The 27,375-nt window shown below is 42.0% G+C and overlaps 1 protein-coding gene and 1 pseudogene across 2 annotated transcripts; both read left to right on the top strand.

Moving 5' to 3' along the window:
* The first annotated feature begins 976 nt into the window (after positions 1–976).
* On the top strand, positions 977–2,531 carry LOC146378685 (uncharacterized; annotated as a pseudogene). Its single transcript, XR_014801491.1, has 3 exons — positions 977–1,813; positions 1,906–2,128; positions 2,313–2,531. The product of XR_014801491.1 is annotated as an uncharacterized LOC146378685 (transcript).
* Positions 2,532–2,536: 5 nt separating this feature from the next.
* Positions 2,537–27,173, top strand: LOC146378684 (uncharacterized). The gene is made up of 13 exons (XM_084941624.1): positions 2,537–2,540; positions 2,599–2,681; positions 2,780–2,956; positions 3,103–3,222; positions 17,637–17,714; positions 18,149–18,283; positions 18,526–18,660; positions 18,774–18,842; positions 18,936–19,030; positions 21,297–21,423; positions 26,173–26,290; positions 26,372–26,448; positions 26,587–27,173. Exons 1-13 carry the CDS (start codon positions 2,537–2,539, stop codon positions 26,698–26,700), a joined length of 1,332 nt encoding a protein of 443 aa, XP_084797750.1. The 3' UTR covers positions 26,701–27,173.
* Positions 27,174–27,375: the final 202 nt, after the last annotated feature.

The raw sequence follows: 27,375 nt of genomic DNA, 5'->3' as shown, positions 1-27,375 counted from the left end.
AGACATACAGAAATTTCAGTCGAATTGTTATGTTTTAATTAATTTGTGATTCGTTAGAATGAGGAAGACATTGTTGTTGTGCCAAAGTCTCCACAAGCTGTAGGAAATGTACCTTTACCTTCAAGAAAAGAGGTAATTATTTGTATTTTATTCAGTATTACATTGTGATGCTTTGGAAAAACATTAATTTGTAAAGAAACAAAAACGCTTTCTCTTCCCAGGATGCACTTCAAAAAACTGCAGAGAGCGGCATCCATACCCCAGACACACAATCCCTCGAGAGTGACTCTAAATCTTCGTCTTCAAATGCAAATGCTAAGGTAATTTCATAATTTTCGCTGTTTTTAATACACAACAGAGAAAGAAAACACAGAGTTTATATGTTTGTTAAACACTATCAGCATGTAATTATTATATTAAAATTTTCAATTTTCATTATTTTGAACTGTAATCCAAAGTTTAAATTTAAAGTTAAAATCTTTTTGTGATGATCTTTCGAGGTAAAATAAATATTTCTTAGTCATATTCACTTACTAAGACAAATTTCCTAAGATAATGTGAAACTTGTCCTATGGGTTCGTTAGTGAAATTGTAACATAATGATGCTGTTGGATTTTCATAGAGACACTGTAGTGACAAACATTGAAACTGTTTATATATATTTTTTTAAATGTATATCTGAATGTTGCAGAGGAATGAATCAGATGAATCAGCTAAGGTCAACACAGACAGTAGCAGTTCAGAAGAAAAAATTTTCACATCTGGTTTGCCACAGCAGAAAACTTTCTTTTTCATGAATGAGAATGAATGGAAGGAGTTACGGCAACATCAGTCAGGAAGACTATTTAAAGGACTGCAGTGGACAAATATAATTGCCAGTGGAATCAGAACCCTTAATCCATACTGCAGTTTTGGATTTCGGAGACACGGTGTGAAAAAACTCTCTTCAAGATCAAAGGCACCAGTTTTCAGGTGTATGGGGTACTGCAGATTTCAGGACTGCCCTGTCACTGTGGCTGTGGTGGTTTATGACGAAGAGACACTGAAAGCAGAAGTCGTTTTCAAAGGAGGTGAGGTCTGCCATAATAACAAAGAGCTGAAAAGGCGGCCTGTGCGTGCACAATCACGTCAAAGTGCTGGAGAACTCCTCAAAAACAAATTACCAAGGAGCTTGTACTTGGAGTCTTTACAGAAAGTGCCACAAAAGGTGATCCAATCTGGCAACAGGGATGATGCTCCAACAAAAGAAGTCTTGAAAAACATTGCATGGTCTGAAAGAAAAGCCAGTAGAGCAGATCCCAACGAGTTGATTAGCTTACAAAAGATAATTCAACAGTATCAGGACACTGAAAAGGACGTACTGCAGAAGATTCTGATGCATCCAAAGGGCATAATGCTGTGGTCTAAGAAAACCTTGTCAGTTTTTCATCAAAGATGCAAAGAAGACATTGTGTACTTTGATGCCACTGGAAGTATAATAAGAAAAGAAAGTGCTGGAACGCCACCATACTATGTGTATGAGTTGGTTGTCAGAAACCCATCCAAAGGTGCTTCTCCTCTTCCAGTTGCTACATATGTCACATGTGGCCACACTACAGCCTCTGTGACATACTTCTTGCAGGCCTTTCAGACTGATCTGGTAAGAGCATTTGGTAATCAGGCCTACAACAGGCCTGTCATGTCTAGAGGATCTGCTGCAGAAGTACTATGTCTTACTGAGTGGCCAGCATTCAGCACAGCAATTCAACATTCCCATTCTTCATCGATGTTTGAGCCATGTCATGAAGAATGCCAAGGACCTTTGTAAAAAACAGTGTGTACATTTATATCAATAATTAAAAAAGAATACAAGATTTGTAATGTAAAGGTCCTACTAACAGTGATTTCATTCATTCATTTTCCCAGCATTCCAGAGAACTACAGGCTTGGAATGCATGTGTTTGGGCTCCTTGAATGCTGTGATAACTTAAAAGACATGGATGATGTTGTCCATAGTGCAGCAATAGTGTTTTGCAGTCCTTGTAGTGGAAGGAACGTAACAAAACACTACAACAACTTGAAAATCCTTATGCAAAAAAGGGGGACCCTGGATTTGGATGAAAAGACTGTGGTTGCTGAAGATTACAAGGTTAGCTAAGATTTATTTTTTAAGTAACCATATTAATAACTTTTTTACTTGTGTCTGTCCCAAATGAATTAATGAATTCACATTATTTTAAAAATATATATTTTAAACCACAATAACATTTGATATAATTAATTTTTCTTTGTTTTGATAACTTGCTGAATACAGATATATATCTGTTTTACAGACTGATGTTCAGAATGCCCCCTTGAAGACCCATTTCCAGGCAACTGTTGACAATGCAACACTGGACTGTGAGGGCGAAAGAAACATCTTTCATGCACCCAAATTTATTGCCGGTCTGGTAAATCACCTTCTACCACATGCAACTTTGTGGTCATCAATGATGCTCGGTATGTTTTTTTATTTGTTGTATTACTATCTTAAATTGTCAGTTATTCATTAATGTAAATGTGCTAAATGTTGAATTATCTATTTTAATTATGTTTTTGAATTACTTGTATTCTCCTTAGGGGATCTTGGACGTCATGGTACTGGTCCTGCTTACCAGCAGCTCAGTAAACTCTATGGTGACATTCAGCAATCCAAGAACCAGGTATCATAGCGAGAAGAATAAGTGAAAAAGAAACATAAATTGTACATAAATTTACAATACATAGATACTGACTTAAACAATGTGCTATTGCATTTAAGAATTTTACACAAGACAATAGAACCCCAGGAATCATGGAGAAAAGCCAGTGGGATTTGAAAAAAATCCGTATCCAGAGAAAGAGACTGACAAGGCTTGATGACTTTGTGGAAATTTATCAAAAAATGCACGATGTCCTCCTGCTTGAATATGCAGACATGAAAAAATCAAGACAAAAGGTATGAATAACTTCCTAATAATGAAAATTGTGTTTTATACAACTAGAACAAGAAACTAAGAAAAAGTGAAAACATTTGGCTATGACTATAGAATTAAGAGATGATAAAATAAGTAAACATTAAAAGTATGTATGTGTAATCAACAGTCTTTTCGCGTGGAAATGGAGAACTGGAAAGACAAACGCATTAAACGAAAAGGTGTGTACGTGTCACCGTTAGTGACAGAACTGCCACTGAAGAAAAAGAAAACTGAGGTAAGTCATCATGTTCCCATTATTTTCAATAATTAAACCTTGTGATGTCCTCCCGATTGCCATACTCCTTTTGTCCTCTGGGGTAAAGCGTCTGCTTTGACTATTTATAAAGCATGAATTATAAATTATCATCCGTCTCCATGTTTCAATGTTTTATCAAACTGTATTCCAACTGATTACCTGAAATCTTTATGTGTTTTGACATTGTATTACACCTAGGCATGGGCCTTAGTGAACCCCCACTTTAATGCCAAAAAATGCATGTCCATAGGTGACATAAGTGCAGGAGGAAGCTCAGGTTTTTTGCTTTTTGCTGGTCACACCATGTACAGCTTTGTTTTCAGCAGTTGTAGGCCAAGGGCATATGAATTAAACAAGCTTTCAAGGGTGATCATTGTCTTTTGGAAACCTACTGTATTAAGCACAGCTTGCATGCCCTGACTGCAGGCAAGCAAGTTTGCAATCATACACTAGCATATTCTCTGTACAGCTGGACCGGGCATCACATACTGACGATGTTTTTATCTCATAGTTCCTCTGTTTACTTGGGACTGTGAGATTATTCTGTTATCATATGTTATCTTATATCTGTAGTTAAAGTAGTTGAATTATGTTAACTGCTGTAGGTCATATAATATCCTTTAGTCTAGATTGTGTGCTGTGTATGTAGCCTAGTTTCCATTATATTTTTGGGTTAAAAGAATGTGACCATTTTTGGATTTGTTAGACAGGTGTGCATTACCCTGTACCCTTGATCTGCTGTGAATGTGTTACACTGTTTCTTGACATTTCATACTGCTGAATCATGAAGAGAATGTTGTGTGCAGAGGACCTTGTGCCGATAATAGAAGAGACAGACCATATTCCATACCCCCACCTTTACAGAGGGCAGAAAGACAGGGAGCCGAGGTCATAACTTAGGCGCCGTAACAGAGAAAGAATGTGAATGTTTAGGCTTTTACGACTAGGTGGGGGCCACTAGAGGCTATAAGAAGCTGAGTAACCCGTCACCATTTTGAGACTTGCTGTGACCCTCTTCATGCATGTCTCCCCATCATGATGGCTTGTGCTCATAAGTGTTGAATTGTATGAAAATAAATGATTGTTGATTGAGCACTTATACACCGAGTATTGTCCTTCCTTCAGCCCAAAGATTAAAAGAATTGGGAGATTTTAACAACTTGGTGCCTGGTGACCCGGATCTTTGGTGTGCTGAGGAGGGGCAGATTTGGCCTGTGGTGAGATCGTGGGGCAAGGCGAACAGAAGACCGGTCTAACAGAATAAAAAGGTAAGCACAGCCTGTTGTATTATAAATACCAAATGTGCATATTGGGCTTTCCAAATTAATCTGTTCGCTGAGTTACACGTATTTTCACATTAAATTTGTCGGTGTCTGGTTTTTGGCGCGAGATACTAACATCATAAGTTGAGGCTGAATTCCAGTGTGTCATAGGAACTGGCTCTAGCAAGATACTAAAAACATTCTACGTTGAGACTAGAGTTGCAGCCTCCACATTTAATTTTGTCTATGACTGGCTTCTGTTGCAAGAAACGGGGAAAACTTCTAAGATGCGGCCAAAGTTTAGCATATGAAATAGAGGTGAAATAGAGTCTGGCTTGTGGTACGCTTGCATTTTCAAAGGTGAGCTCAGAGGTTTCTGTGTGTGTTTCTGCGTATGAGACGCGCTCTCTGTGTGTTTCATTGTGTGAAATATGAACATGGTGACAGTGACGGTTGATGTGTGAATGGGAGGACACTAGAGCAAAGACACATTTTAGGATCAAAGGTTGATGTCTAGTGGGCCTCGTGGATTAGTTCCGGGAGTGGTTTCCCAACCGGTAGATCGGACGCGGCCCGGAGGTAACTAGGGTAGCAACCTTGGGAGTGGAACCCCTAAAGAGCTTGTTCATGGTGTGGCAACCCCCCTGTCTGTGGACGCTCAGGCAGGTCCAGCGGCGTCTGGTTAGCCGAGGTGGTGACTTGGGAACTGAGGACTCCCGCATAGCTACAGAATAACACTGAAACTTCTGTGTAATCACGGGTTTACATTTATTCTGGACTAGAACAAGACACATTTTGCGAACAAAGGTTGAGTTCTATATTAGTAAAAGAAAAAGGTTGAATTCCTCGCTTCAGTGGTTGAAATTGTTGTTTGCCTGTCCCCTGACGAGTGTGAAATTAAATAAAAAGGGAATTTGGAGCCACATAGAGATAGACGGGCATAATTGGGTGTATTACTCTGTGGTGTAAGAAAAAAGAAAAAAGGAATAGAGGAGTTAAAGTAGTAAGAGGTGAGTAGTGGTGTGAAATATGTTGGGTTTTAAAACTGACGTAGAGAAAGGAGAAATAAAGGGAGAGTGGAGAATTACTGAGAAGTAGAGAGAGGAATGTGTTGGGAGACTGGCATGCAGTCTGCACTGTAAAGGTGGGCGTGTTGCCTGCTTATCTGTTTAACAGTGATGAAAATGATATTAAATAAATCTCTTAGTGTGTTAATACAGGTGGCTACGGACCTGGACCAACTGCCCCCCACAAGCACAGCGGCTGAAGCAAAATTATAGTAATGGAAACCACACTCAGCAAGAATCAGCAGCTGTGGAAAAGACAGCAGCGAGGAGAGAATTAGAGGAGAAATTAAGAGAAGTTTTAACACATAAAATTGGGGCCAACAGACTTGTGGAGGTTGGGAAGGCGTCCGGAGCATCATAACAAAAGGTGAAACAAAAACACACACAAGCAGAGAAATGTGAGAGAAAGGCTCCTTGTAAGGTAATGCCTTGTTTGAGAAAAAGTTAAAAATAACCCGCTTACAAATGCACACACACGCAATGAAAAAACAGCTTACACTCAGGAACACATGAAGATTTTCCGGCAAGATTGAAGCAGGGAAATTTAACATACACATGTTGTTTTATAATGATGAAGTTTATCCATTACTAACAAATAAACCCTCTGGGTTGCAGGACAACAATTTAACTTCAAAAAAAAAAAAAAAAAAAAGAGACTGGTATGACCAACCAGTGATGAAACAACAAATTTAGTGGTTAAGAGTCAAATTGTGAGATGTTTTCTGCTGATTGAACAACACAAGTGATTACTGACGGAAAGAAATTTCTCTTTTGTGAGTTTAAACATGATCTTAAGAATTTGAACATGTGCATGTCGTCCTGTCAACTTGGTGGGTTATGAGTTGATTATATCGTGAGAAGAAAAAAAAAAAAAGGGGGAGAGAAGGCTGACACAGGGCCTGCCCTGGTGTTTCTCCCCTCTCTTTGTAACACAGCCAACACAACATCATTTTCCTGTTCATTTGTTTTTGTTTTGTTTTGTTCTTTCTCTTTATGTTTAATTACAGGCTGCTTTGCCAGCCCTGGAAGCCGAGGCTGACCTGGACTCCTGCTCTCCCCTCTACCATCTTCGACGTGACCCCGACCAAACGCTGCAGCAGCTGGACCCACAACAACAACCTGAAAATGTCAACAGTGCTGCAGGAAAGCGATCTCATGCAGCAGAGACGGAGAGCGTTAAAACCAAGGCCCGTTTCACTACACGGGGGAAAATTCTCAGACAGCTTCAGCTGACAGAGCTGTGACGAGACGCCCGCCAAGCCCAAATGAAAAGTAAGGCCGAGCAAAGGAATGCTGACCTTAACAACTCTGCATTAACACTGTGCAGGACAGTGATGGACCAACACGGATGATCGGGCAGCAAAAAGGGCGTGAACGAGACAGGAGGAGCAACTGAGGTCAGAAGGCACCTCAGAATGGACAAAAACACAGAAGAAGATGCAGGCTTCACCTGCGGTGAGCATGGACACTGGAGAAAGGACTGCCCCAATTGGGGTCAGAACCAGGATGGACAGAACTTTGAGCAGCAGCAGCAGCAATGGTCGCAAACAGACTGAAAAGGAGGAGGGCAGGACCCCCGGGCACGCTTCAGGCCGTGGTTTACCCAAGACACCAGAACAGGGAAGTGGTGAACACACACACACACGTCTACACACACACCGATTCAGAATGAAGTGAAATACACACATGAACACATGTGCACTCGTTGATTGAGTGAGAAATGACACACACACACACACCTAAATTGAAATGCTGAGTCACTGAGAAGTGATGCACACACATACACATGCACACGCTTGTGCAATGAAGAGTGATGCACACACACACACATGCTGAGGCATTGAAGAATGCTTTGCTAACAAATGCTTATGCTGATATGCAAAATGCTGCACACAAACATCCAAATATACAGAATTTGTTATAAGAAGCCATTGACTACTTAGAATGTGTTTTATGTCACCCAGAGGGAATTTATGTAGATTTAAGGAATAAGGTCTAAAACAGTTTGGTTGTGAAAACAATGTCTGTGCGTGGTGTCTGTTTATGGCTCAAGGCCTTGATTGAATTGTTTATTGTGCTTCACACAGCCCTGGTGAGGAACAGTGGCACAGAGTGAAAATGATGAACTAATAGAGTAAGTTTTAGGTCGGAGTACCGCATTTTCTGTGATTGAGATTTAATTCAAGGAGGAACAAAAGGTGTTACGGCACCTGAGGTTCTCATTCCCATACAATATTGTCCCAGGAGAAGCAAAAAATTTCCTGTGAATTTCTGGTTGATTTTCGGGTTTTGCTTAGCGCTAGCTTGATTTTATCAGTGAGCTTTGGGTTGTGTTCTTTCTCTAAGAGAGAGAGATGGTTTTATGCTTGGACATGTCTGCAACGGGCCCTAGTATGTGTTATTTTAGTAGTATTTTGTTGGTTACGTCTGTTTTCGTTTTTGTTACAGTGCACTGAGATAAGAAAATCTGAGAGGTGTGATCCACCGGTGGTGATATGTTGATATTTTGTGAGTCCATGATTTAACAATCAGCTCTTTAAACCAGGCCTGAAAGATTGAAATTTAAAGCGCTATGAAATATTCTTACTGGAAACAGTTGCAAAGTGTTTCTCCATGATTATAATGGGCGTGGGAGAAATTCATTTGTATGGGACACTGATCACATGAGAAGTCCTGAGTCTAAAAGGATTGCAGCGAGTCAATCCAGAACAAAAGAACAAAGAATTGTTTCCTTTTAAAATGATGATGTCATCTTGCTGGTGATGGATGCTCGAATAGGTCGCGCGTGAGACTCCATTATCAGCAACATCTGGTATGAATGTGTGTGGATGAATGCATGTGACTGGACTGTGATGGACTGACTTGATACTGAGACAAAGACTGCACCAACTTTAGGATTAGTAAATGCCGACAAACAATTCACCCAGCCGGCAAGAGAAGGGTGGATGCTTCGCTTTGTTTTGTTTTTGCAGGAGCAGGAGGATAAGAGAGACTGGAGGAGGAGACTGTAGCTTCACATGAGAGTGTGGAACTGCAGACTTAACACTTTGGTTGCTAATTTTGAGTTACTGATGTTTGCATTAAGAAAACTGTGCTATATTAGCTGTGTTTTGATTAAGGTATCATGTTATATTATTGGGAATGCCAAATGCTACAGTGGAGAAAACTTTTGATATCACTCATGACTGGAATATGTTACTATTAACCATAGCAGGCCACTGTAAAAAAGTCAAAGTTTATAGAGGAAAATCGCTAAAACTTTAACAATATTTATGAACAGTGTTGGTCAAGTTACTTGAAAAAAGTAATCGGATTACAGTAACGCGTGCCCATCTCTGTTTATGAATAACAGGGGAATGGTAGACTTGCCACATTCAGAATAGAGATATGCAATAACAAACATTGGTCCACGTGATTTAGGTTCTCGCTTGAAATAGTAAATTATTAAAAGTAGAATATAACCGACAGGGACATGTGATAGGATGTGGTACTGCAAAAGAACAAGAGCAAAGTAAAGAAAGAAAAACCTATTGTGTTTAGTTTTGATAAATTCAAATTAAAATGTACCATTACACTCAGAGGATCAATATGAAATAAAACATATGCAAATTTTGTATGAAGCACATGACTGATAACTGTTCTGTCCTGAGCTTTTGTTTCCTATAGCACCCACTTGACCACACCAACAGTTTTCACACCAAAGGAGGGTAATTGTGAATATTTGAGGGAGGAATATTACCAAAAGTGGGAAAGGTAAGCCCTGATGGGGGTGATAACACCATAACTTTTACTTATGGTAAAAATTCTTCAAATATTGACAAGAAGCATAAAATTTCCAAAACTTAGAGACAGAACAGAGTTCTGGATAGACATAATTTGGCAAACCACATAAGGATGGAGTTGGACATCCACAGGGTGGAGAGAGGGTTGGTGTGACCAAGGTGTGGTTTGGCTTGTTGTATGTACATTTCAAAATGATACAGCTCTGGATGGACCAGTTACCAGGGCATGGAAGGATGACAGACTTTATTACATGAGGAGAAGGGAATTTTCCGGGATTGAAGATCCTCAGGGTGAGTGGTTGACTAAAGCATGCATAAAATAATCATTGTGTTATTGAATGTTAATTGATTGATAATTGGCCACATTTACAGCTGTGTTGACTTGTTGTGGACGCAGTCTACTTCATGTTTAAGGATTCTAATTAACAGATTGAAAACAGTGACACTAAGAGAAGAATAGGCAGTGCCACACTATCAGATGCGAGTGATGGTTGGGCTCAGTGATGAATTAGGATGATGAATTCGACAATGAGGGAAAAACAGTGGGTAAAAAGGGAGTGACAAATGTGTAGTTCATATTAACACACAGGTTTTGTTTTTAGGTAGTTCTGTGGATACAGGCTCTGGGCGGAGCCAGGAGTTTAACAGATCTAACATGATAATTAAATTGATTTTATTCTCTAATACAGGATGACAAGGCTGGAGCAACGGTACTCGAGAGAAGAATTTCTGATACTTTCTGAGATATGATGTCACTAACCTTCTCTTTTAATTTTCTAGCTCCGATGAATTGACACATGGGAGTGTGTCAAAAAGGGGGAAGTTGAGTCTGAACATCAAACAATGGTTTTATGAACATTTTATGACTTTATTTGTGTGTTTAATAATTTAGGTATGGTAAAACTTAAGCTGATAATGTATTAGACTTAGAAATGGTTCATTAATTTTTGATTTCTTTTACTAAATATACACACATTGCAAATGTGCTCATAATGGGTTGGCACTCAGTCTTTTGAAGGTCGTAAGCTTCGTTTGGCGTTATTGTCCGGATTGATATATTGTAGGTATTGACTTTGAGTGCAGAGGGGTAAATGCAAACACGCTTACTGTGCCTCGTCCCAGGTCAGACCGGAAATGTTTCTACTGTTTTAAATCTGGCCATTTAATAGCGGACTGCGAGGCCTACAGGCGAAGACAGCCAGCTTCAACACCACGTAAGCCAAAAGGGATAGGGCTGATTAAAATCGCTTCTCCTGTTAACAGACCCCTTAGCACTGAAACTCCTGATGAATGTTTTAAACCCTTCATTTTCAAAGGAGCAGTGTCACTCTCTGGTGAGCCTGAAGATGAGCGTACTGGGACCATCTTACGTGACACAGGTGGCTCACAGTCCCTCATACTGGCCAGTGCACTTGCCTTTGATGAAAAGACTGCCAGCGGCACTGATGTTATTGTTAGAGGCGTTGGAATGACTTATGTGCCCGCCCCCCTCCATCGAATTTGGGTGCAGAGTGACCTAGTAAGTGGTATTTTTCCTGTAGCTGTGTGTCCTTGCTTCCCAATTGATGGTGTGGATTTCATAATGGGCAATGACATTGCAGGCGGGAAGGTTTATCCTACCCCAGAGGTCACAAAGACTCCTGATCCAAGTCCTTTGTCAGATGTTTTAAGCCGGCAGCACCCGGATGTATTTCCTGTAGGTGTTCTCACCTGGTCACACGCCCATCGGCAGGGAGAAGTGGTTGACTTGTCAGAGTCAGTGGTCGGCTCTATTTTGGAAAAGGATGTGATGCCCTCTGAGGAGGAGGTGGGTCCTGACGCCAAGGAACTGGCTCAAGAAGTAGCTGAGCCTGCTCCTGAACCCGCAGCCCCCCCTCTCCTCACACGGGAGGCCCTTATTATCGCTCAGAAAGAGGACCCGTCGTTAGCCAAATGTTTTGCCGCCGTAGATGAGAGTGATTGTCCGACAGGAGACAGGAAGCAGACATTTGTTGTTTGTGATGGATTGTTAATGCGCAGGTGGACCTCAACGCCAGGGGAGGACTGGAGTGTAGTCCAACAGATAGTGGTCCCGGCTAGTTTGCGTCAGCACGTGCTACAATTAGCCCATGACCATTCATGGTCAGGACATTTGGGGATAACTAAAACATATGACCGTATTCTGCAGCACTTCTTCTGGCCGGCAATGAGGGCAGATGTTGCGAAGTATTGTAATACTTGTCACACGTGTCAACTGGTGGGCAAACCAAACCAAACTGTGCCCCCCGCCCCACTATGTCCAATACCTGCTGTTGGTGAGCCATTTGAACACGTTTTGGTCGATTGTGTTGGTCCGTTGCCAAGAACACGGGCAGGTAATCCGTTTTTATTGACCATAATGTGCTTGTCCACGCGGTTCCCCGAAGCAATTCCTCTGCGGAGGATCACCACTGCAAACATTACTAAGGCGCTAATCAAATTTTTTACCACCTTTGGTCTCCCAAAAACAGTGCAAACAGACCAGGGAACTAACTTCTTATCCCGAGCATTTAAATAGACTTTAATCTCCCTTGGCATTTCTCATTCTGTGTCCAGTGCTTATCACCCGGAGTCGCAGGGTGCACTTGAGCGTTGGCACCAAACACTTAAGGCCATGCTAAAAAAGTACTGCCATGACACGGGCAGAAGTTGGGATGAGGGTGTCCCCTTTGTACTGTTTGCGATACGCAATGTTAAGCAGGAGTCCTTAGGGTTCAGCCCAGCTACCCTTGTGTTTGGCCGCGAGGTGCGGGGCCCGCTAAAGATGTTGAAAGAGAGGTTCCTTAGTGGGGGTGTTCCAAAAACTAACGTGGCAGATTTTGTGAAGACGTGTAGGGATCGCTGGCAACGTGCTACCTCATTAGCAAAAGAGGCCCTGTGTACTTCCCAGGCATGCATGAAGAAGTGGTACGACAGAAAGGCTGTGAAAAGACATTTTCAGGCTGGAGACAAAGTTTTAGTGTTGCTACCGGTGCCTGGTTCTGCTCTTTCGGCCCATTTGCGGGACCGTATGTTATAGTGAGGAAGGTGTCTGAGACAGATTATGTCCTCAGTACCCCAGAACGCAGGAGGAAAACACGCCTGTGCCACATTAACATGTTAAAACCCTACCATGATAGGGAAACCCATGAGACTGTTGCCAGCGCAGCAACCTCCAGCTCTGTCTCTGCCACCGTGCTGAGTGTAGAGGCCAGTGCTGACGACGATCTGCATATGCTTTCTGAGGGACAACAGTGTGGGCGGTTGGCGAATTCAGCTTACTTAGCCAAGGTAACGGCCCACTTGTCTCATCTGTCACCTTCACAATGCGATTTGCTTAGCCTACTGCACTCTTACCCTTCTCTCTTTGGTGATGTGCCCTCGCGTACTAGTGTTTGTGAACATGATATCAATGTTGGTGACGCAACCCCAATCGAACAGCACGCGTACCGCTGCCCCATGGGAAAGCGCGAGGTGATGAAGAAGGAAGTCAGTTATTTAGTAGAGAATGGTTTGGCAAAACCGAGCCACAGCCCTTGGAGCTCCCCATGTTTGCTTACGCCCAAGTCTGATGGCACCCCACGTTTCTGCACCGACTACCGAAAGGTAAATGCAGTGACTGTCTCTGATTCTTTTCCACTTCCTCGTATGGAGGATTGCATTGATAGTATAGGTCCTGCCACATTCATTTCCAAACTGGACCTTCTTAAAGGGTATTGGCAGGTGCCTTTGACCCCCAGAGCCTCCGACATTTCTGCATTTGTCACACCCGACCATTTCATGCAGTACACCGTGATGGCGTTTGGCATGAAAAACGCTCCAGCCACATTTCAGCGTTCAATGCAGCTGGTGTTGGGGGATGTGCCTCGGTGTAATGTGTACTTGGATGATGTAGTGATATACACGGCCACATGGGAAGAGCATGTGGCCATCCTACAATCAGTGTTTCAACGATTGGCTGACGCCTCGTTAACTCTAAATCTCGCTAAGTGCGAGTTTGCCAAAGCGACAGTCACGTACCTGGGAAAACAGGTGGGTTTCGGGCAGGTTCGCAGGTAGAGGCAAAAGTCGAGGCTATCCTCAGCTACCCGGCCCCAGCTACTAGGCGGGAGTTAAAGCGGTTCCTGGGCATGACTGGATACTATCGCTGTTTTTGCAAGAACTTTGCAGTAGTTGTGGCCCCTTTGACAAAGCTATGTAACCCCAAAATCCCTTTTGAGTGGTCAGGGGAATGCCAGCATGCATTCGAGTCTGCAAAATCCCTCCTTTGCAGCGCCCCAGTTCTGGCCGCCCCCAACTTCTCTCAGCCTTTCAAACTGGAAGGTCGACGCCAGTGCCACCGGAGCTGGTGCGGTGCTGTTGCAGGACGACGCAGAGGGTGTGTGTCAACCAGTCTGCTACTGCTCTGTAAAGTTCAAGCGCCATCAGCTAAACTATTCCACCATAGAGAAAGAAGCTCTAGCGCTGCTGATGGCCTTGCAGCACTTCACTGTGTATGTGGGCTCTAGCTCCTTTCCAGTAACGGTGTATACAGATCACAATCCCCTTACTTTCCTCCAACGCATGTACAACCACAACCAGCGACTAATGCGCTGGGCATTGCTGGTGCAGGATTATGATCTGGTTATCCAGCACAAGAGAGGGACTGAAAATCTGGTAGCTGATGCACTCTCACGCAGTGCATAGTGATGAGTTTATTCTGTGTTTTGTATAGTGTGAATATAGGGTGGGGGGAATGTTACATCCTGTGAGGCTGTGGGAGTGTGTGGGCGTGGTGTTGTCTTCTCCCTCTCCTCCTCCTCCTTTCTTGCCCCTCCCCTTGTCTCTCTCTGCCCCTGCCTTCTCCTTTAGGACACACCTGCTGCTCATCTGCCCTCGTTTACCACCAATTACCCTCAGAGGTGATATAAGCTGGAGAAGAGCAGTGTGGAGGGGTGAGAGGCTTCTGGTGGATTTCCTCTGTGCTGGTCAGTGTGTGATACTGGTTTAGGTATGGAAACGGCCTGCTGTGTGTGGCCAGCCCCACCGTGCGTGGCTCTTTGTGAGTAGTGCTTAACTGAGCGGTGGTTTCCCTTAAGTGACGGCGGCCTCCATTAGTTTGTTTGGCCTGCCTGGGTATTGTTACTAGCAGCGTTGCTGTCTTTTTCTGTTGAAGCCTTATAGTTGTTTTCTTTGTTGAAGTGGTCACTATCTCTTTGGGTTGACCTGTCTGATTTATCATTAAAGCAGCGGTGCTGTCTCTTTTTGTTGTTGCTATTTATATGATTATTGAGGTATTTGATTATAATAAAGATTTATTTTGTGCTAAATACCTCTGCCTGGCGTTCTTTTCATTTCACCCGGATCCAACTGTTACTGCCCCCCCACCCTCATCGCCTAGCTTTTATGTGGGGACGTAACACTTACACACATAGATTATGATTAGAATAAGTCCCTGGGTCAGAGAGTCCTGAACATGAGATTCTAAACCAACTTTGAATCACTAGAGGAACAATGGATAACAACATTAGATTATCAAGGCTAAGGAGAGAGGTGTTTTGGTTTTCTGCTTTGCAGAGAAAGGAACAGACACCAGACGAGGTCACGGAGATATGAGGATCCTTCACAGCAGAGACAGACGTAGGGACTGCCGAGACAGCAACTGGGGTCAAGTGTCATGGCGTTTGGGCTCCTCGAGAAGATGGATCCCATAAACACAGCAATAACCACGAAGGGGTTGGCGAAAATCTAGGAACACCAGACCAACGAGGTTCGAGAGGCTCTTGGTAAAAAGGGGGACACGGCGGTGACCCCAAAATACACAGATCTTTGTTTGAAATCGGGGCAGAATAATCCCCTGATCTGTGCAACGACTAAAGGGTGGTCTAACCCAGGAGGTCGAAGAAAGAAGAATCACCCGACTGGAAGACACTGGTAGCTGCAGCAATAAAATAAAAGTTAAAAGGTCCTTAGACAGAGGTTCTAGTCTGAGTATATTGGAAAGGTATAAGGTGGCACCAAAATGGGGGTGGGAAACTGGAGCACCAAATAAAGCTGTGGGAGAACTGGAGAGTGATGGGAGTGTCATCTGTACTTTGTTGTTGTAATCATAGTTTTTCTTGAATCTGAACTGCACAAACACAGAGGTCATCCCACATATGGTTCACCCGTTAAAGGGGGACGGAGGGCCTCAGGACCAGGAGAACCGGACCTTGCAACGCTGGAGTGTCTGTTGAAAGTGATCTCTTTTTTAAGAGATCAAAAGGGGGAATTGTGAGATTATTCTGTTATCATATGTTATCTTATATCTGTAGTTAAAGTAGTTGAATTATGTTAACTGCTGTAGGTCATATAATATCCTTTAGTCTAGATTGTGTGCTGTGTATGTAGCCTAGTTTCCATTATATTTTTGGGTTAAAAGAATGTGACCATTTTTGGATTTGTTAGACAGGTGTGCATTACCCTGTACCCTTGATCTGCTGTGAATGTGTTACACTGTTTCTTGACATTTCATACTGCTGAATCATGAAGAGAATGTTGTGTGCAGAGGACCTTGTGCCGATAATAGAAGAGACAGACCACATTCCATACCCCCACCTTTACAGAGGGCAGAAAGACAGGGAGCCGAGGTCATAACTTAGGCGCCGTAACAGAGAAAGAATGTGAATGTTTAGACTTTTACGACTAGGTGGGGGCCACTAGAGGCTATAAGAAGCTGAGTAACCCGTCACCATTTTGAGACTTGCTGTGACCCTCTTCATGCATGTCTCCCCATCATGATGGCTTGTGCTCATAAGTGTTGAATTGTATGAAAATAAATGATTGTTGATTGAGCACTTATACACCGAGTATTGTCCTTCCTTCAGCCCAAAGATTAAAAGAATTGGGAGATTTTAACAGGAAATTGTTGGACAGAGTCTTTTAAGGGGACTAGGCACTCATACACAGTCATATCAGTTCCTGTATGGTACACCAACAGCAGGACAGATGCTCACTTGTTACATACATCTCAAAGACATGTATGAGACAAAGAACAAGTTTGTCTCATTCATGACCATATTCTTTTGTATATTATATTCTATTATATAAAGTCATTCAAAAATGTCATCTGTTAACAGGTAAAAGGGAAGACCACTGTTCAAACCTTTAAACAGGAACAGCACAAACAATATGATGCTCGTCAAAACCAGGTATTTTTAGAAATGTTTTTAATGTCTACATTTATGTTTTGTGTGTTATTGTCATAAATGACTCTGAAAATTGACATGTGTCTATCTTTGAAGGATGAGAGCCAGGAACAAATAGCCGTTTGGCAAAAAATAGCAACATACATGGCTAATAAAGCATCGGTCACAGTATGGAAAGGAGATTTATGTGCCTTCAAAGTGGATGCAATTGTTAATGCAGCTAATGAAAGTCTCTCTCACATGGGTGGACTTGTAAAGGCACTGTCTGCTACTGGAGGACATACTATCCAAGCAGAGAGTGATCTCTTCATTGCCAAAAATGGCAAATTAAAGGCTGGACAAGTTGAAGTTACCACAGCAGGCAAACTACCTTGCATGAAGCTGATTCATTTGGTAGGTCCGTGTCTGCAGAATGATCCAACAGTGCACATGATATCCCATGCAAAGAAACTTTTAACTAAAGGTATTTTGAACGTCATGACATGTGCAGAAGAGCACAAATTTTCCTCTGTTGCCATTCCAGCAGTGAGCTCTGGAATATTCAATTTTCCAGTCTCAATTTGTGCTGATGTTGTAGTCACCACAATCAAAAAGTACATTGAACATAAGAACCCCACAAGTCCTCCATTTGAAATACACCTGGTAAACAACGATGATCCAACCGTGAAGGAAATGGAAAGGGCCTTCAAAGAGATCCTTTTGGAGCCACTCTCTGATGTCAGGAGGACAGTGAGTACACCCATTTTTAAAGTATAATTGTCATCTTTAGTGTTAGAAAAAAAATTATAACAATAAGCATGAATAAATAATAATTATGAAATAACAAGTGAAATTGAAGAATTAGAGCATCTTTGATGCATAGAATAACCCTTTTCAAATTGTGCAATAAAAATTAGGCCACAAAAAGTAGCAGTCATTAAATACATTCAAGTTATGTTGTTCTTCTTCATTTGTTATGATTTTGTAATCACCGCACTTAGTGAGTATTATGTGAAATATATCAGCCTTAATAACGTGTAATTCATGCAAAATGTAATGCAATTTTTTCCATAATAAAAAAATTACTTGAAATGATCACAGCAGTAACAAATATTTTCGTTTAAATTCAACCCACAAATCAAGGGGCCAGAGGATTCTCCATCTACACTAGAAAGGACAGAGCACCTTGAGAGAAAAACAACCGGTCTGACAAAGGACACTGCATCACAGGTGATGTTTCACAAACAAACTCATTCACAATCAATTCAATAACTATGTCATGTGTTTGAAAAACCAAGTTTGTTTGTATATATTTTTGTAATTATATATTAGATTTTATTATATGTATGTGTTGATGAATGAAAAAAAAACAGACCACAGAAAAATGACAAATGTCAGTCCAACAATAAATGTAACTTTTACATGTTACTGGCCTTAATATTACAAAAACAACAGTAACTGACTCAATTTTTAATTTCTTAATGTAGTTTAACATCTCAAATAAATTACATTAAAATCTATGTCAAATTTGGAGATGTTTTCGTGTTGCATCAGGTACATAAAATACTTTTAACAATTAGATTTAAAACCATTGTAATCGATTACAATGAATGTTCTCATAATAATTATTTGAATTTAGTTACTATTGTCTTGTTGAAACACAGGTCGCATATTTGTGGAAACAACAGGAAATGGAAGTTGTTGTTTCTGTGGTCCCATCTCAGATTAGAGGTAACAACTTTGTCATACGTCACAGTGAGTTCCTGACCCTTAGACCACACAGCTGGCTTGTTGGAGAGGTATGTAATCCAGTTATTTAAAAAAAAAAAAAAAAAAAGTACTGCATAAGGTTAACGTTAAAGCTGGGGCAGAACATTAGTTGTTACACATTCAGTAAGTACTGCTTTACATCTACATTCCAGGCATATCCTCATGACTGAATACTGAGTATACGTAAGTAAGAAAATCTTTATTAACCTTTGTATTCCAAAACTTTATCATGTTTACAAAGTAATAAAAGGTTATTTATTATACTCCTCAGGTCATTGAAAGTCTCCTGCACCACTGGGCCATTCGGCTAAATCTGGGGAATAATATCTACATTATGAACCACTACACGAGCGGTGTGATCCTCTATGGAGAGAGAGAACTAATCAGGAGACAAAGTTTGTCCAAGGTAAAAAAAAATTTATATATTCTAGAATAATTTTTTTAAAATTTAATTAATGTCTTGATATAAATGGAAAAAGTATTGTTGCAAATTTGTAATTAATTCCTAATATGTCACAGGTGAACTTTGAGAACTACAGAGCCATTTTATCCTTTGTGAACATTGGAAATATACACTGGAAGTTTCTGGTTAGTACGAGCAGCATTTCTGTGAAAACAGTTTGTTTCAATAACACATTCTTCATAATTTATGTACTTTTAAAATTTATATATCTATCGCAGTACATAAATGCAGATGACAGTTGTCTGTATTTAGTCGATCCTTCAAGAAACTCTTTGGAGCAGGAAGAGTCTGACCGTGCAGCCAAAAGATTCAGGTAATTATGCGTTATTACATGTATATAATAACATAAAATATTAGAAAAGTGACAGGAGGACTTAGGAGGTCTTTTTCTAAAGGTGAACATATGGTCGTAGATGAAAGTTTAATAAAATCCGTGGTTATCAGTTCTTTAAAGAATTTAAAAAAATAATTCAAAATTACACACATATGTAATTTTAAATAATAAAAAAAACACTGACAGTGTTTAAGCAGTGAGATATTTGAGACAGTTAACATTTGTAGATTTAAAAGAACATGTTATTAATTTTGATACTTCATGTAACATAATCTAGAGCACAGGGCTTTCTGACACACCATTAAAAACACAGTGATATGTATTATATGTCTTTTTCTGTGTGACTTTTATCTTTCATTTGTTATGTTATGTTCACAACAGGGCCGTGCAGAAACGTTTAAAGGGGCGGGTGCTCAAAGCTAAAAAGGGGCACATTGAACCAGGCTGAATAACAACAACACACATTCATCAAGAATCTAATATGGGCAACAAGGCAAAGCAAACGTAGCCGATGTTTTACCTGATGGGTACAATGTTGCTGTTAAGGTGTTGCTGCTGCTCCTGCTGCTGATAGTGCTGGAGGGCAGGGCTGTGCTGATCTGAGACTGTAGACATTAAAAAGTCCACAGGAGAGATGGTAGCTGATTAAACAAGTGTCATGAGATAATAACAAAATGCAAAGATTGGTGACAGCGCTTGGAACCATAAGGCAACAAAAAACTGAGAAATAAACTAGACTGTGAATCACTCTTTGCTTCTCTTCTTCCTTCCATCCCATCATTTCATATATCACTCTCCACTTGCTGTCCATCTGAGAACAAGGCACAACTTGCTATTGCAATAAACTATAATTTAATTATCCACACTTAACAACTCTTACACTTAATCTATAATAAAATGATGACAGAAAAATGTTATAGAAGCAAAACATTTCAGTTGTGCTTATTATTTTTGTTTATACTGGAATACCTCTCCAACAACTGGTACATGTGTTAATGTTACCTGTGCTCTTTGTAATCCAGCTGCTGAGGGATCCACTGCCTTTAGTAGCCTCACACAGCTCCTACTGTTTCCTCCTCATGTCCTTACCAGCCATGTCTGGACAATGTTATATCATGAGTAATAATTTAAAAATCCATATACATAAAACACACACATGCACACACACACACAGTGACATTTTAGACCTTCTTCAGAATACTGTATATACTGTGGGCACAAGTTTCCATCATAGAGCTGATCCAGAATCCTTCCCTTATTATTTATTACTAGAGCTACAATAATAAAGCAATGAGGGGGAAAAGTAATAAATATGAAATAATGTATTTATGATGATTCCATTTGTTTCACTATCCACTCTGTGCAGGGAGAAAGCTTATTACATTTTTAAACTGTAGAGATACAATAATTTTGCTGCTGTAAAATCAGCATTTTGTCTTATTTAAAATATAAATCTAATATAATCTGTTTCTTAATGTATGTTCTTTAAAATACAGCGTGTGTGTTTTAAATATTATAATTATTATTATGTGGACATGCATATTAGATCGTTTTTTAGTGAAATATAATCCCTCCAGAAAGGCAGGAAAAGCCCGGAAACTTACTTTAAAACTAAATATGTTCACTAAAACGGTGACAGAGCTACAGACCCATGACAGCCTTACACAGGTAGCCAGCAGCTATGACCAGCACTACTTGTGCAGTTAATAAAAGGACAGGTAATGTTTGTCGCGCTGTTGCAAACACAGCACGCTCGTTTGTTTCAGTTCGTCAGTTGCAACAAGACAGCTTACCAACGTGTACGTAATAAGCCAATACTCCTGTGTGCTATACACTACAGTGTACGCTGTACACCTACTTACTGGTTTTGTCGCATCAGTCTGTGTCTCTGAGTTAACTAGTGTTTCTCCTACAGCTCCGGACCGCAAAAAATGCGTGTGCTCTTTGTGAGCTCGTTCCCGGCTCGTAACCAGCGCGTTCTGCCGTCAAGGGCGATCATTGGTTAAATGTGATCATGTGACTAATACAAGCCAGATCCTTTCATTTAGCAAAACTGTGATTAATAGTTAAATATTTTTGTTGAGGGGCACAGACAGGACTCCGCACGCACACACATATAAAAAAAATAATTAAAAATTTAAAAAACAATTGCCTCAACAAAAGGGCACTTTGGGCACCCATCAGGAAAGGGGCGGGTGCTCAAGCCCCTTCCGCCCCCCCCTCTGCACGTGCCTGGTTCACAAAGTGAATACTTCAAAATGAGGAGGACATGCTACAACAAAACAGACTGGGTGAATGTGAGACTTCGAGGAGGAGTACTGACACATCCATTTCAACGGGATGGTTCTAGCTGCGGAGTAATGGTCATCATGGTATGGTACCACATTAACGCAATAATATTTTTCTGTAAAATTAGATAAGAAGATGGGGTGGGGGGTGGGGGAAGTTAAAATAATCTTAAAAGGTTAAATTGTGTAAACAGGAAGTGTAACATTTACATTTTTTTTTTTTTTTTTTTTTTGTGTCCCGTTTGGATCTTTAGCCATCAGAATTGTTGTCTTAAGGCCAAGAAAGATGCCAAGCGGATTTATTTTACCAAGTGGATCATCATGGCCTTGCCATATTGGTCCATTTGATTGACCTTTATTATAATTATGAATTTATTTTATTTTCGGTTGCTACAAACGGGACAGACATGACTGGGGGATAGGACAGGGAGAAAGAATGAAAGAAAGAGAGGGAGAGAAAGAAAACCAAAGGGGAGAAGAGACGGTGAGAAGGGGGGAAGAAAGGAAAAAACAAACAAACAAACAAAACACCTGGATCACCTGTATGGAGAAAAAAAAACAGAAGAGAAAGCAAACAACAAAGAGCAACATAATAAAAGCAACACCATCACAATAAACTAGCTAGCAGTAGATAACAGTAGATACTAAATAATAAACGATATTGTGCAGCACGCAAGATAGACAGCGCACAATGTGCTTTGAGGCAGCAGCCAAGAAAGGTGTAGTCCGTGTCTGTGAACACCCGTGTGTACACCTGTGTGCATACCTGTGTGGATCAGCATGCTTGTATTCCAAAGGTTTCTCCATGTAACGATCTGCTAGGGAGTGTGGGGAGCCATAGCCCCGTCCACCAGGGTATGAAGCAGGTATGGAGGAGATCCAGGCCTCAGATATCCAGAGGCCCCAGAGTACAAGGACCCGAGGAGGACCACCAAAAGGGGGGGAACCGTGCCACCCTCCTGGGAAGAGCTGAGTAGAGCCCCAAAGGAGAGGTCACCCCGCAGCTACGGAGCAGAGGCCAGAGGGGGTTGCAGTGGCGTGCCCGCGGGCTCTGCCGGCAGCCAGCTGTGCCAGAGAGGACCGAGCTTCAGGCCCAGAGGCCAGAGGCCTGAGGGCATCCCACCCCCCGGAAGGAGCCCAGCCGGGCCACAGGCGCCTGGCCCCGCCAATTGGCCACCAGGAGTGAGCCGGTACATGCATGAGCGCCCAGCCCCAGACGACAAGGACCACCAACACACCAACGTCTGAGGGCATCAGCCACCGGCAGGGAGTGTGGTGAGGGGAGATAGGCCTCCGTACTTTAGAGGGCCTGAGATGTACCCAGAGAGGTTGAGTCTAAGACCCAACCTGACATATAGACACAGACAAACAGGCACACGCGGACACAGACGTGCATTCCCACCCCCATATGCACAACCAAATACTCGGCACTCACCCAACGTGTAGACAGACACAAATAGACACTGCACAGACAGCCACACTCCCCAAACATACTCTATATCCCAGGTCCAGGTACCCCCGCCCCCAGAGGGGCAAGCCGCACCTAGACCCAGGAGATGTAACCCTTCTCTCTGGGGTGGAGGCAAGCGGACCACCTCCTTATCTGCAGTAGCAGGGAGGCCCCGCATCCCAGACCCCAGTCTGACGGCCAGCACCTCCTCCCAGCCCCCCAGCCCTGACGGCCAACAGAACCGGGGTGAGTGAAGACCTCAAACCTCCCTACGCCCGCTCATATGTAGTGTTGCTGTGTGCTGTTCTAAAGTGCATTTAAAACTCAGGAGAGCATGGTACTAGCTTCCTCTCAGAAAGCAGCACGGCTCCTCCCGAAAACCCTTAGTGTCTAAATGCATTTAAAATTGAGGGTAGGGCACCAGCGCCAGAGGTGGGTTGGAGTACAACGACCATCCTCTGGATGCCGTAAAACGTGCCCACCCCCAAGGCCCTATATGTATGTGTTATGTGAGAGTGTGAGTAATGTGGATGTCTAGGTTGCAGAATAAAATTGAGGCACAGGCGGCCAGAAGGGGACAGAGGGGGAGTGCCTGCACCCTGGTGACATACCTGCACCCCAAGCCCTGCGTGTGTGGGTGGGTGTGGTAGAGCGGGAATAGGGAGGCAGCTGAGGATGGGGAGGGAAGAAAGGGAGGGGCAAGCGGCCCCTCCCTGGGGCCAGCTCCCCCGCTGACCCCAGTAGGCACCCCCACGCTCTGGAACCCACCAGGGCAAGGGGGCCCAGGCCCATCCGGACCGGGGCCCGCAGCAGCAGCACCGCCCAGCCCCACAGAGTCCGGGGCAGCCCACCCGACTCCACCCCAGAGAAAACTGCACCCACCCCATCATCCAATCATCTCCCAAACTACACAAGACAATAGACACCCAGGTTGAGTTCATTCTCCCCCTCTCCTATATCTCTCCCCCCACCTGCAGAGTGAGCTCCTGTAGTGAGGAGACCACCTGCAAAGATATAACAACCTCCCCACCAGTTAGAGAGCCCCCTAGTTGGGCCGATGCACCAGAGGTCCCCTGCACTGGGGCTGAGCCCCCCTGCGCCCACCCGCCCACTGCTCCGGCGACACAACAGCCAGGACCCAAGCCCCCAAGGCCCGGCCAGCACCCCAGACCGGGGGGCGGAGCACCCCCAGACCCCTAAGCCTCCACGCCCGTCCCGGACCCTCCCAGGGGCAGCCAGGCTACCAGGCCAGTAACCAACGTCCGCCAGCACAGACCCTCCCCCATCTCCGCTGTACGCAGCCACAAGGAAAACACCATCCAAGAGCCCCAGAGCTTCTAACCAGGTCGTGGCCACATCCCCCAGGTTAGGCCCTCCAGGGAAACGTCCCTAGGGACTCCCCAGACGCCCTAAGGCCATCCCTACCCCCATATCAACCACAATAGCGAAGGCAGGACCAAACCATGACCCCCCACCCCCACTAGGTGATGAAGCCGATCAAAGGAGCCCAAAGGGATTGATCAAATGTGATGGCAGAGGTTGTATCAAGACTAATGTGATCTATTAGATGGTTTTTATATTGGTTAGAATTAAGATTATTTTTATTTTTCCAGTTAATGAGGACCATTTTCTTGGCAATGCATAGGGCCGTAAAAACAACGTGGGCTGTGTTTATTTCTGCAGTGACCTCATCCAAGTTGCCCAGCAAGCATACTAAAGGGGAGGCTGGAATGTTACATTTCAGACACTTTGATAAGTCTTCACATATCTCACGCCAAAATTTCTGAACTGGTGGACAGAACCAAAGAGCGTGGATGTAATTGTCCGGTGTATTTGCTGTGCAGTGTGAGCAGTTGTTGGAAGGCGTGTAGCCCATCTTGAACATCCTATGACCAGTATAGTGCACTCTGTGTAATATTTTGTATTTTATTAATTGCAAACTGGGATTTCTGATCCATTGAAAGGTTTTTAAGCATATCTGAGACCAAAGGTTTGGGTCTAAGTTGATTGATAAATCTGCTTCCCATTTTGCAATAGGAAGGGATATTGATTCATCTATTTTAGAAAGTGTTCTGTATATTTTAGACAATAATTTGGGGGGTTTTAGACTAAAAAATTGTACCACACTTGGTGGTGTTTGTAATTCAGCTTCACTGGGATTAAATTTCTTTTTTACTATGGATTTAATTTGTTGATATTCCAAAAATCGTTTCTTGTTGATCCCATATTGTATAACTAGTCTGTCAAACGAAATAAAGTCTGTTCCTTCCAATATATGTTCCAAGTATTTAATTCCTTTGCAACTCCAATCTGAAAAGTTTATCATATTATTGTTTTGTAATATGTCCGGATTGTTCCAGATAGGTGTACGTTTGCATGGGATTAATGAAGACTCTGTCATTTTTAGAAACTCCCACCATGCTGTCAGAGAAGAGCTAATATTGATGCTTTTAAAGCATTCATGTCGTTTGATGTTTGAGCTGATAAATGGTAGGTCTGAAATTTCTAGGTTATTACATAGTGCCTGTTCTACATCTATCCAAGGTTCATCTAAGAGGGTGTGTTTAAACCATCTAGAGATGAACTGAAGCCTGTTGGCTAAAAAATAGTGATTAAAGTTAGGCAGATCTAATCCTCCTTTATCCTTGGTCCTTTGTAGTGTTTTTAAGCTGATACGTGGGGGTTTATCTTTCCAAAGGAATTTAGAAATGTACGAGTCTAGAGATCTGAACCAATCTTGTGATGGCTTATTTGGGATCATTGAAAATAAATAGTTTATTTTTGGCAAGATCATCATTTTTATAGCGGCGACCCTTCCCATGAGTGATATGGGTAAAGATTTCCATCTAGCCAGGTCGCCTTCTACTGTCTTTAAAAGTGGGATGTGGTTTAATTTAGTTAATTCTGAAAGTTTAGGAGAGACATTAATACCTAAATATTTTATATTTCCACATTGCAGTGGGGAAGGAGAAGAATTATGGAAGGAGCAATTAATCGGAAGAACTGTTGATTTCGACCAGTTAATTGAATAATCTGAGACACTTGAGAAGGAATTTATCAATGCAATTACCCCAGAGATATTGGTTTGTGAGTTTTGGAGAAAAAGTAACACATCATCTGCATAAAGGCTGATTTTATGTTCTATATTCTTACATTTTATGCCCTTAATTGTTGTAGCCTGTCTAATTGCTGCTGCTAATGGCTCAGTAAAAATTGCAAACAGTGAAGGGGAGAGTGGGCATCCCTGTCTGGTGCCCCTCAGAAGAGAGAAGCGGGAGGATGTTTGGTCATTTGTTCTGACACAAGCTGTTGGGGAGTTATATAATATTTTTAACAGTTTGCAGATGTTTTCAATTAAATTTTATTTTTTGTTTTGATTTCAGATGGCCAAAGAAGTAATGGAAGCATTCCCAAATAAACCAGAAATGACATTTTGGACGACAAAAAAAGAGATGGCCCAGGCACGAAGGACATTTGCACAGACAATACTTGAGGCCTCCGGTGTGTAATATCTTCTTCAAATGGACATATTTATTTGTGTCAAACTGATGAACACTAACATATATATATATTATGTTTTAGCATTTGACAGTGACAACAACTGTGCCATGTGTGCAACGGCGAAACCACCTAATCCAGGACCCTCCATCACTGAGTGGGTATAGTATTTTTAAAAATAGTTTTATGTTATCTACAACAAAGTATTTGACTCTGTGTCTTTAAGGATTATAATTGATTAAAACATAGAATTATTTACTTAATGTGTTTATGAAAGTTCATATGTTTTTTGTTTACAGATCCAGTGTGATAACTGCAACTGCTGGTTCCATTCTGAATGCCTGGACATGACAAATGAACAGCTCAGCAGTGCTCAGAAGACAGAGTGGAAGTGTGTGCTTTGTGTAACCTAATTCCACATGCAGTGAAAGCTACTTGAATAATCTGCTTATAGTTGTTATTGGTGTTTTGAGGAACACATGTGTAAAACACAATATGTATAACATTCTTGCTTTGAGCACGTATTTTAAGTATTTCCTTTTTGATTTTTTTTGTGTGATTTGTGTGATGACAGATAATGAATAACAATATATCTAAACTGTGTAGTAGTAATATGAGAAATCAGTAATCGAGGCATCGAGTAGTCGAGGCAGATGGCCGCCCCTCCCTGAGCCTGGTTCTGCCGGAGGTTTATTCCTGTTAAAAGGGAGTTTTTCCTTCCCACTGTTGCTCATAGTGCTTGCTCATAGGGGGTCATATGATTGTTGGGTTTTTCTCTGTATGTATTATTGTAAGGTTTAACTTATTATGTAAAGTGCCTTAAGGTGGCTATTGTTGTGATTAAGCACTGAATAAATAATGTCTAAAACTAAAGTTGCTACTTGAGGTGGTGTGTGAATGACATTTTGAAAAATTTTAATTGTGTGTGGAAAGAAATTTCTTGTAGTTAAGCAAATACTTCAATGAACTCATTTTGTTCAGTAATGGATTAGGATTTAATTTTATCAGAAAACCGTACAGTAACATTGGCTGTGGATCACAGGGTGCAGAGTGGGGGTCACCCAGAGTCAGAATCCAGTGAAATATCT

This window comes from Perissodus microlepis, chromosome 10 (genome assembly GCF_051167445.1).
Source record: "Perissodus microlepis isolate ML-2025 ecotype Zambia chromosome 10, ASM5116744v1, whole genome shotgun sequence".
Taxonomy (NCBI): Eukaryota; Metazoa; Chordata; class Actinopteri; order Cichliformes; family Cichlidae; genus Perissodus; species Perissodus microlepis.
This window is presented reverse-complemented; position numbering and strand designations above follow the sequence as displayed.

Bases quoted from the DNA above. Each gene is read 5' to 3' on its own strand.
- LOC146378684 (XM_084941624.1), top strand. The intron at 26,291-26,371 runs GTGTGTAATATC...ATTATGTTTTAG, and splicing joins GACAATACTTGAGGCCTCCG to CATTTGACAGTGACAACAAC. The intron at 26,449-26,586 runs GTATAGTATTTT...TTTTGTTTACAG, and splicing joins GACCCTCCATCACTGAGTGG to ATCCAGTGTGATAACTGCAA.